This window comes from Bos indicus, chromosome 11 (genome assembly GCF_029378745.1).
Source record: "Bos indicus isolate NIAB-ARS_2022 breed Sahiwal x Tharparkar chromosome 11, NIAB-ARS_B.indTharparkar_mat_pri_1.0, whole genome shotgun sequence".
NCBI classification, from domain to species: domain Eukaryota; kingdom Metazoa; phylum Chordata; class Mammalia; order Artiodactyla; family Bovidae; genus Bos; species Bos indicus.
Genome location: NC_091770.1, coordinates 49,026,773 through 49,037,369, shown reverse-complemented (window position 1 = coordinate 49,037,369; position 10,597 = coordinate 49,026,773). Strand labels below are relative to the sequence as shown.

Genomic DNA, 10,597 nt, shown 5'->3' with positions numbered 1-10,597 from the left:
CGGAGAAGGCAATGGCACCCCACTCCAGTACTCTTGCCTGGAAAATCCCATGGACGGAGGAGCCTGGTGGGCTGCAGTCCATGGGGTCGCTAGGAGTCGGACACGACTGAGTGACTTCACTTTCACTTTTCACTTTCATGCATTGGAGAAGGAAATGGCAACCCACTTCAGTGTTCTTGCCTGGAGAATCCCAGGGACAGGGGAGCCTGGTGGGCTGCCGTCTCTGGGGTCGCACAGAGTCGGACACGATTGAAGCGACTTAGCAGCAGCAGCAGCAGCTGTCAAAAAATTTAAAAGAAAATTTAAAGAAAGCTACTTAAAAACCATTTTCTGGTGTAAATGGTATTTCTATAAATCTTTTATAATTAGTTAATTTCCAGTTTTATTGAGATATAATTGACATATAGCATTATATAAGTTTAAGGTATACAGCATAATGATTTGACTTACATTCATCATAAAATTATTATCACAGCAGGTTAGTGAATAACCATCATCTCATATAAATACAACAATAAATAAATAGAAAAAAATTTTTATTTGTAAGAAAAGCTCTTAAAATTTACTATGTTTATAATTTTCATTTATAATGCACAGCAGCATTCATTATCTTTATTGTACCTTACATCCCTAATATTTACTTATCTTATAACTGGACATTTGTACCTTCTGACCATCTTCACCCAACCCCACCCCTTACCCTACCACCCCAGCCTCTGGTAACCACAAATTTGATCTCTTTTTTCTAAGAGTTTGTCTTTAAAGTATAATTGACCTACAACACTATGTTAGCAGAGTTCCAAAGAATAGCAAGGAAAGATAAGAAAGCCTTCCTCAGTGATCAGTGCAAAGAAATAGAGGAAAACAACAGAATGGGAAAGACTAGAGATCTCTTCAAGAAAATTAGAGATACCAAGGGAACATTTCATGCAAAGATGGGCTCCATAAAAGGACAGAAATGGTATGGACCTAACAGAAGCAGAAGATATTAAGAAGAGGTGGCAAGAATACACAGAAGAACTGTACAAAAAAGATCTTCACAACTCAGATAATCGCAATGGTGTGATCACTCATCTAGAGCCAGACATCCTGGAATGTGAAGTCAAGTGGGCCTTAGGAAGCATCACTATGAACAAAGCTAGTGGAGGTGATGGAATTCCAGTGGAGCTATTTCAAATCCTGAAAGATGATGCTGTGAAAGTGCTGCACTCAATATGCTAGCAAATTTGGAAAACTCAGCAGTGGCCACAGGATTGGAAAAGGTCAGTTTTCATTCCAATCCCAAAGAAAGGCAATGCCAAAGAGTGCTCAAACTACCACACAATTGCACTCATCTCACACGCTAGTAAAGTAATGCTCAAAATTCTCCAAGCCAGGCTTCAGCAATATGTGAACCATGAACTTCCAGAAGTTCAAGCTGGTTTTAGAAAAGGCAGAGGAACCAGAGATCAAATTGCCAACATCTGCTGGATCATCAAAAAAGCAAGAGAGTTCCAGAGAAACATCTATTTCTGCTTTCTTGACTATGCCAAGGCCTTTGACTGTGTAGATCACAATAAACTGTGGAAAATTCTGAAAGAGATGGGAGTACCAGACCACCTGACCTGCCACTTGAGAAACCTGTATGAAAGTCAGGAAGCAAAAATTAGAACTGGACATGGAACAACAGACTGGTTCCAAATAGGAAAAGGAGTACATCAAGGCTGTATATTGTCACCCTGCTTCTTTAACGTACATGGGGAGTACATAATGAGACACGCTGGGCTGGAAGAAGCACAAGCTGGAATCAAGATTGCTGGGAGAAATATCAATAACCTCAGACATGCAGATGACACCACCCTTATGGCAGAAAGTGAAGAGGAACTAAAGAGCCTCTTGATGAAAGTGAAAGAGGAGAGTGAAACAGTTGGCTTAAAGCTCAACATTCAGAAAATGAAGATCATGGCATCTGGTCCCATCAGTTCATGGGAAATAGATGGGGAAACAGTGGAAACAGTGGCTGACTTTATTTTTTTGGGCTCCAAAATCACTGCAGATGGTGACTGCAGCCATGAAATTGAAAGATGCTTACCCCTTGGAAGGAAAGTTATGACCAACCTAGACAGTATATTAAAAAGCAGAGAGATTACTTTGCCAACAAAGGTCCATCTAGTCAGGGCTATGATTTTTCCAGTAGTCATGTATGGATGTGAGAGTTGGCCTATAAAGAAAGCTGAGAGCCAAAGAATTGATGCTTTTGAACTGTGGTGTTGGAAAAGACTCTTGAGAGTCCCTTGAACTGCAAGGAGATCCAACCAGTCTATCCTTAAGCAAATCAGTCCTGAATATTCATTGGAAGGACTGATGCTGAATCTGAAACTCCAATACTTTGACCACCTGATGTGAAGAGCTGACTCATTAGAAAAGATCCTGATGCTGGGAAAGATTGAAGGTGGGAGGAGAAGGGGACAACAGAGGATGAGATGGTTGGATGGCATCACTGACTCAATGGGCATGAGTTTGGGTGAACTCCGGGAGCTGGTGATGGACAGGGAGGCCTGGTGTGTTGCAGTCCATGGGGTCACAAAGAGTCGGACACGACTGAGCCACTGGACTGAACTGAACATAGAGATTCAATATTTCTATAAATTTCAGAATGATCCCCACTATGAGTCTAGTGTCATCTGTCATCTGTCAATATTCCTATAAATCTGCTTGGTGAACTTATAAGTAGTCTCATTCATTGTTTCTTTCTTATCTGATTAAAGTGTTTTCAATAAAAAGCAAAAATAAGAGATCAAAAGTGCTGAAAATGCTTGAATTCCTTGCTCTTTAGTCTGACATTCAGTGGCTTCCATACAGGTAGGAATAAAGATGGTGTGTTTCTATGTGTGTGTGTGTGAATTTAGAGTATTTGAAGGTGTGTGGCTGTGAATTAGTGTGAATATATGTGAATACGTGGGTGTCCAGGAGGGTGTGTGTGAGTGTGTCAGTTTGTGAGTGCTTTGGAGAGTGTGTGGCTCTCAGTTCGTGTAACCCTGTGTAAGTGTGTGACGTGAGTTAGTGTGAGTTGTCTGCTTGCCTGGGGTTGGGGCGAACAACCTGAAAGCATTCAGGGGATCCCCACCCTTCTCAGTTCAGTCCGATTCATCGTAGGCTGCAGCACTGTGAGTGTTTCCCCCATTCTCAACTCTTCAGGAGGAAAAGAAGTGACAGTGAGGAGGACCCCAACTCTTCTCCTCACAGAGAGGACAGTCAGGGTCCTGTCCCCCACCGTCACTCACACTTGCAGAGAGCCAGTCACCATCTGCGGTGGCGCACATCTGTCTGTCTGTTTCTTGTTTTCATGAAGATTGCTTCTTGGGCTCCAGAAGCTGCTAGGCCAGTGACCTTCCTGGTCACACAGGCCTGAGAAGGTGGCTGGATCAGCCACCATCATTCAGTCCCTCAAATCCTTCTTGATCAAAAGATTCTGTGGCCAAAGTTGTTGGGAAAGGCTGAGAACTCAGCTCAGGGTCCACAGCCCACCCTATCATGGTAAAGGTGCTGAGAAGTCCCATGGCAAGCATGTAAACCTGTGGAATCTTCTAGCCCTGCATTTTCACATGAGGACTGGTGCACCACCTCCCACTCCCCTTGACAGCAGCTATTAATCTCCCACAGAACCGGCATATATTTACAGAAGCTATGTTGGGGTTATCCTCTAGTTCATGTTAACAGCCTATATGTGCCAGCATATCTCAGGCTACCAAGCTTCCTCAGACACACAAACACGCCACCTTGGGGCCCTCCGAGGAGACAACACTAAATACATTTTTACAGATAAGGGGCCAGGGCAGCTAAGAGATGGAGTATCTTGCTTAAGGCACCCCCATTTCATAAGAGGCTAAACTGCCTTGGGACTCTATCCTTTTTCTTCTCAGCAGAATCTCAGTGGAGAGCTTGGCCTTGCATGGGCTCAGGAAACATGCAGCATTTTGTTATTTTATTTATATTTATTTTTATTTATTTGCCTGTGCTGGGTCTTACTTGCAGCACATGGGATCTAGTTCCCTGACCAGGGCTCAAACCTGCCCCCCCTGCACTGGGACCATAGAGTCTTAGCCACTGGACCACCAGGGAAATCCCAACATACAACATTTTAGAGGAAGAGGCTCAGTTGATGCTTGGGACTCAGACATTGATGGGATTCCTAGGGAGGTGGGAGGAGGTGTCTTATTAGAGATAACACTAAAGGGGGGTTGGGATTCCCCCATAATTTGGTGGTAAAGAATCCATCTGCAATGCAGGAGATGCAGGCTTCATCCCTGGGTCAGGAAGATCCCCTGGAGGAGGCCATGACAACCCACTCCAGTATTCTTGCCTGGAGACTCCCATGGACAGAGGAGCCTGGCGGGCTACAGTCCATGGGGTCACAGAGAGTCAGACACGACAGAAATGACTTAGCACACATGCACAGGGGGATTGAGGGATGGGAGGTGCTGAAGTGGGGTGCTAATTTGTCCTGGCTGGACACCTCTGCCACTTCAGCAGCTGGCGGTGAAAGGCCTGAAGGAGGCAGAAGGGAGGTTCTAGTCCCTACAATGCCTCCTGTTAGCCTTGTGGCTCCTGTCAGTCCCTCCTGTTCACTCAGTTTCCTCATCTGAACCATGGAGAAGTTGACTTAAGGTTGTCAGACAAACTACAGCATGCCCAGTTTAATTTGAATTTCAGGTAAACAGCAAATACTTTTCAGTGTAAGTATATTCCATGCAGTATTTGGGACATACGGATACTAAGAAATTAATTTTATCTAATATTCAAATTTAACTGGGTGAAAGTGAAAGTGAAGTCACTCAGTCGTGTCCGACTCTTTGTGACCCCACGGACTGTAGCCTACCAGGCTCCTCTGTCCATGGGATTTTCCAGGCAAGAATACTGGAATGGGTTGCCATTTCCTTCTCCAGGGGATCTTCCCAACCCAGGGATCGAACCCCAGGTATCCCGCATTGCAGGCAGACGCTTTACCATCTGAGCCACCAGGGAAGCTCAGATTTAACTGGGTAGCCTGTATTTTTCTTACAGATGAGGGCCAATGGCCTTTATGACACAGATGACTATTCAGAGGCCCAGAAGTTGGGACCAGACCCCTGGCTGGGCTTCCTTCCTTTCCATTGGTTGTCTCTCCCCATCAGCCAGGTCACTGCCAGGCTGGGCTGAACCTGGCTCTGAGGGAAAGGCCCAGCCTCTTTGGTGATGTTGAGAAGGCTGGTGTGGGTCTAGGGCACCTGAGGTGCCCATGGAGCTCATGATCAGGGTCCATGAAGCCCAAGAATGCAGAGCTGGGAGGGGGAGCTGTCAGGATCTACCCTGAGGGCACCTTTTTCTACGTCTGAATCAGGTAGTGCTACATTGGCTTAAATGGCTGGAAGGAGACCCGGAATACGAGGAGAAGGATGACGTGGCGACACCAGCCCAGACCTCTGGGGTGGGAGGAAGAGATGAGGCAGGGGGCATGGATGCTTACCTGGCCAAGAGCCCTACCCGACCCCTCAGTAGTGGGGACTTCTCTTCCCGTTACCACATCAGGGCAGGGTGGGCATCATGGCGGCCAGTGCTCTCCATTAACACCCGGCTCAGCTCAGAAAGTTCTAGTGCTGGGCAGGGGGGGTGGAGAGGGATGTGTGGAAGCTCTGAGGTACATACCTCCCCCCACTTCTCCATAGACTGACACTGGTGTTTGTGGTAAACCCAGTGACACGGGAGGTGGCTGATAAGAGGAAAAGAACCCTGTCCAGTCAGATTGCCAAGTTCCCAGCCTCTATAAAACAGGCTGTGGAGGGAGCCTGGGCAGCTGCCCACCATGACCTCTTGGGCTGTTCTGCTCGTCACCTCGGTGCTCCTGGTCGCTCCAGGTGAGGACATTCCCCTTGGGGTAGATCCCAATGGCTCCTCCTCCCAGCCCTGCTTTCTCAGGCTTTGTGGACCCAAACATGAGCTCCAAGGTCACCTCAGGTCCCACAGCCTTCTCACCATCACCACGGAGGCTTGGCCTTACCCTCAGAGTCAGGTTCAGCCCGGCCTGGCAGTGACCTGGCCAATGGGGAGAGAGAGCCAGTGGGAAAGAAGGGAGCCCCAGCCAGGGGTCTGGTCCCAATTCTACTGCTCAGGCTATGGGGCCCAGGGGGCTCCCTTTCCCTTCCTGGGCCTCTGGCTCTTCATCTGCGTCATGAAGATCACTGACCCACCGGTGGGTCTGAGGTTTCTTCTGGCCCACAATGGCCAGGGTGATGACAGGGCATCTGAGTGAATGGGGACCTCTCACTGTTCCAGACTCACTCCCTTGTCCCCATACCTTTCCTCTCTCCCAGTGCCCGGGCTCACTGGAAGTTCTAAGGGTTTAGCTGAGTGCAAGGATGCTTCTGGAGGGGAGAACAGGTTAGGCTGGGCCACCTGACATGAGGTTTTTTTTTTGAGGAAAGAGAAAAAGAAAAACAATCCCTTAAAAGAAGATGAGGGAAGTTTCCTTTTAGACGGGCCCCAAATCTGTGTGTGTGTGTGTGTGTGAGAGAGAGAGAGAGAGACACACACACACACACACACACACACACACAGAGACAGACAGACAAGACAGAGAGACAGAGATGGTGGTGCAATGGTGATGGCTGGGGGGACTTATCCTCTTTGCTCTCCAAGGAACTTGAGAGTGTGTGTTTCTCCTGACAGTGGGTCAGAGCAGCCCCAGGGCAGAGCAAGGCAGCAGGCGCCTGGGTCCCCTCACAAAGCCGCCTCCCCGTCCTGGGTGCCAGCTGCCTCCTGGGCTCTCCCAGCCAGAAGCAATGACTTCTCCTCTCCCTCTGTCTGTGGAGGGCTGCTCATGCTGTTTCTTCCCCAGGGCTGGCCTTTTCTGGTCTGACTCCTGAGTGCCATGACCAGGAGACGGCCCATCTGTGGGATGGAGACAAGTTGCTCCAGGGCCTGGCCCCGGAGGATCCCCAGGTACACGGATGGCTTCCTGCTGCTCCCCCACCATCCCTCTCCTTCCTTTCCTCCCTGGGCAGCGCCAGGGGCGAGGGCCTGGAGACTGAACTGGTCAGGGGATGGGGAGGCAGGGCTGGGAGCTGAAGATGCTGGTTTTGTTCACACTTGTACCTGACTGTGGGATGGGGGCTACCCTGGTGGCTGGGCCCTCCCCAAGAGCCTCCTCCTTGTCTGATGGTAGAACAGCAGAGGGGCAGATGCTGGGCTGGGGCCGGTGCTATGGGTGTGGGGGCAGGTCGTGGGGTCTCTCAGCCCCTCAAAGACAGGCAGAGAGATGGGCAGGGGCCAGCCAGTCTGGCTCAGGTCCTCATATGGACAGACAGATCATGGGTCATCCTACTGGCCTTGAAAGCCCCCAAGGGCCCCTTCCTGGTGCCCTTCCAAGGTTGGGGTGTCCGAGAGACCACTCTGAGGGACTTCCTTTCCTAATAGGGTGACCTGGTGCTCCAAAGAGAAGAGCTGAACCAATTCTGTGGTCCTTGTCAGAAGATAATGCAGATGTTGAAGTACATGGTGGGAAATAGGCCCAGCAAGGTGAGACTGGAGGCGTGTGGAGCCTGTTGGGTGGAGTGGTGCCCCTGAGGGGGTGGGGAGGGCGGCAGATGGTGAAGAGGGCTACCAGAATGGCTGAGGGTCTGTGGGCTGCTCAAATGTGTGCCAATGGACTTTGGAGAATTCCCTCAACTTGAGGCATTCTGGGAGTGTGAAAGTGGGAGGAAGACTGTGTGGTTTCCATCAAGTTCTTGAAGGGAACCTGTCCCCAGGGAAGGTAGGGACCTCCCATTCATGTCCAGGATATGGCTCTGGGAGGTTGGTTCCAGATCAAGCCTGAGTCAGGAAAGGTATGTCCCAGGTTCTCCACATCCGAGCTGTATGGCTTGGACAAGTCATAAACACTTTGTGAGCCTCCGTTTTCTTACCTATGGAATGGGATGGACAAGAACCCCAAGTTGCCTAGGACTTTTTTTAAACAGATGATTTTATTTATGTATTTATTTGACTGTGCTGGGTCTTGGTTGCCTCTCAGACTTTCTCTCTAGTTGCTCTGAGTGGGGGCTACTCTGTCACTGGGGTGCTCAGGCTTCTCACTGCGGTGGCTCTTCCTGTTGTGGAGCACTGGCTCTCAGCATGCGGACTTCAGTAGTTGAGACACGTGGGCTCAGTAGTTGTGGCTCCTGGGCTCTACAGCACAGGCTCAGTGGTTGTGTTGCACCACCTTCCTTGCTCCCCAGCGTGTGGGGTCTTCCTGGACCTCAGATCCTCTCCTGTACTGGCAGGTGGATTCTTCACCATGAGCCACCAGGGAAGTCCTGCCTAGGCCTTTTAAAGGAGCTGAAAAGTGGGATGTACTTAGCTCCAACTTAATGCTTAAGAAGTGGATGTATCATCACAGGAATCAGTTTCACTCTCCCCCTGCCCCCCTTAGCTCCCTTGACCTGCTTAGCCCTCTGTCTTCATCCTGGGATCCTCAGATTTATCCTCTTCCCCTGGGATGGCAGGATAAGATATTCCAAAATCAATGAACCAAGGCTTCAAGTTCAGATCCCCTCCCAACCCACTGCACCCAACCCCAACCCCCACCCCCCCAACCCAGCACCAGTCAGGCCCTGGACCCAGAAGCTACGTAGGCAGAGCCTTTAAAGTGGGTCTGGGCACCACTCTCCACCCAGAAGACAGGGCCCAGGTATATAGGAGCTGAGACTCAGCAGGACCAATTGTCTTTTCCGGAGCCCCTGCTGGTCAGGCTTGGGCCAGGACTCAGGGATGAGGAACAGGGGCTGAGCCCTGTTTCTCCAGTCCCCGCTCCAGTGGCCACCAGGCACCAGCTCCCTGGCCACTGGTCCCATTGCCAGACCTGCCTGGGGACCAAAGCTGCCAGGGCTTGCAAAAAGGCAATGCCAGGCAGAGTTCACCTGAGGTCTATTTCCCACCACGGCGCTACCGCTCCAGAATGTCATCATCCATGTGACCTCCAAGGTGTGCAGCAAGATGGGGCTGTGGAGCATCCTTTGCAACCAGATGATGAAGAAGTATCTTAATCGCATCTCTAAGGACATCATGGCTAGGAAGACACCTCAGGCCATCTGTGTGGACATCAAGTTGTGCAAGCGCAAGGCAGGTATGTGCAGAGGCAACAGAAGGGAGTTATTTCCTGACAGCCTCCCCGCAAACGTGCAATAGAGTTTACAAACACAGGAAGGCACCTGTCAGAGAGGACTTGCTAAGTAGCTCACACCTGCCCCTCCCAGCCTTCTGGCCATATGACACATCACTCCAATCACTCCCAACAGGGACAGTGTTGAGCAGATGGGCAGGTAGAACTTGGCTCCTACCAAAGTCCTTTCTCAACATTTGAGAAAAACTCCTAACAGCCTGAGGCAACCTCCCCCTGCCCCTCCCCACACTCCCACAAACAGTCCTGGAGTTAAATCAGGTCCCCATTTCTCCTCAGCTGTGTGACCTTGGGCAAGTGGCTAAACCTCTTCGAGCTTCAGTTTTCTCACCTGTGAAAGGGGGATAATGACTCCTGTTTCTGAGGTTGGGGTGAGGACTGAATAAGACCATCATGTATGACGAGGTTGACACCAAGGAAATGGCCTGAGACTAAGATACTGGAGACATCAGAGCCTGATTGAACTCCAACCTCCCAGCCCACCCCTGATCCCAGAATGGGAGCCGAGGCCACATCCTTCTCCATGACATAGGGGCCTAAGAGCTGGGCTGGAGGAATCTCATGGGGTGGGAGGAGGGCTAGGGCTGCCCAGGCTATGCCTGGAGATTTCAGGCAATGGCTACAAGAGATGGGACGGGGAAGGGGTCCTCCGTTCGGGTCTGGCAGCTCATCCACTCTCACTGATGCTTTGCGGCCTGATGCTTGCAGATTGCCCATTAGTATGAGGTCCCCACCGTTTCCTGTGGCTTTTATTTTCAAAGCCCCACCACCTACACAGGCTCCTGAAGGGCTTCCAGGAGGGGACACTGCATGTGTACCACAAGGACAGGTGGCTCTGAGTCCCCATCCCCTCTAGAGACCCCACACACTGCCCATTGCTGTCTCTTCTCTCCACACCAGGTCTCATCTGAGCCCCCGGATCCCCCAACCCCACCCTGGGGAAGAAGTACAGAAACTCCAGCATCCTCAGTCAGCTCCTTCCTTCCTGAATCCAGGAGTCTTCACTCTAGTTTCTCTCATCTAACTTCTTCCACTGCCTTCCCCGCTCAGGAGAATAAAATATCAAGCAAGAATTTTTGCAGCTTCTTTTCCTTTGCTGGGTTTCAGAGGAGGGGCACGCTCATCTGACTCATGAGTTCATTCAATAAACATGCTGTATGTCCACCTGTGATCCTAGATGCTAGGGATTTAGCAGTGAATAAGACAACTTAGCAGCTCTCACACATGTGGTCATGAAATGCTTATTGTGCTGCATGTCACTCCAAGAACCTGGAGTACACTACGAATATACCCCCAGGAACTCTCAGATCAGCTGGGGAAACCAGCTGGGTTAGGGTTTTGTTGTTATTCAGTCGATCAGTTGTGTTCGACCCTTTGCCACCGCATGGACTGCAGCATGCCAGGCTTCCCTGTCCTTCACTATAT

General features: G+C 50.0%; 1 protein-coding gene across 1 annotated transcript; it reads left to right on the top strand.

Moving 5' to 3' along the window:
• The first annotated feature begins 5,778 nt into the window (after positions 1 to 5,778).
• Positions 5,779 to 10,245, top strand: LOC109565760 (antimicrobial peptide NK-lysin-like). The gene is made up of 5 exons (XM_019969670.2): positions 5,779 to 5,873; positions 6,854 to 6,957; positions 7,432 to 7,533; positions 8,950 to 9,118; positions 10,073 to 10,245. Exons 1-5 carry the CDS (start codon positions 5,822 to 5,824, stop codon positions 10,081 to 10,083), a joined length of 438 nt encoding a protein of 145 aa, XP_019825229.2. The 5' UTR covers positions 5,779 to 5,821; the 3' UTR covers positions 10,084 to 10,245.
• Positions 10,246 to 10,597: the final 352 nt, after the last annotated feature.

Coding starts and splice junctions, on each gene's coding strand:
- LOC109565760 (XM_019969670.2), top strand. CDS start 5,822: ATGACCTCTTGGGCTGTTCTGCTCGTCACCTCGGTGCTCCTGGTCGCT. Junction 5,874..6,853: donor GGTGCTCCTGGTCGCTCCAG/GTGAGGACATTC, acceptor TTTCTTCCCCAG/GGCTGGCCTTTTCTGGTCTG. Junction 7,534..8,949: donor TGGGAAATAGGCCCAGCAAG/GTGAGACTGGAG, acceptor CTACCGCTCCAG/AATGTCATCATCCATGTGAC.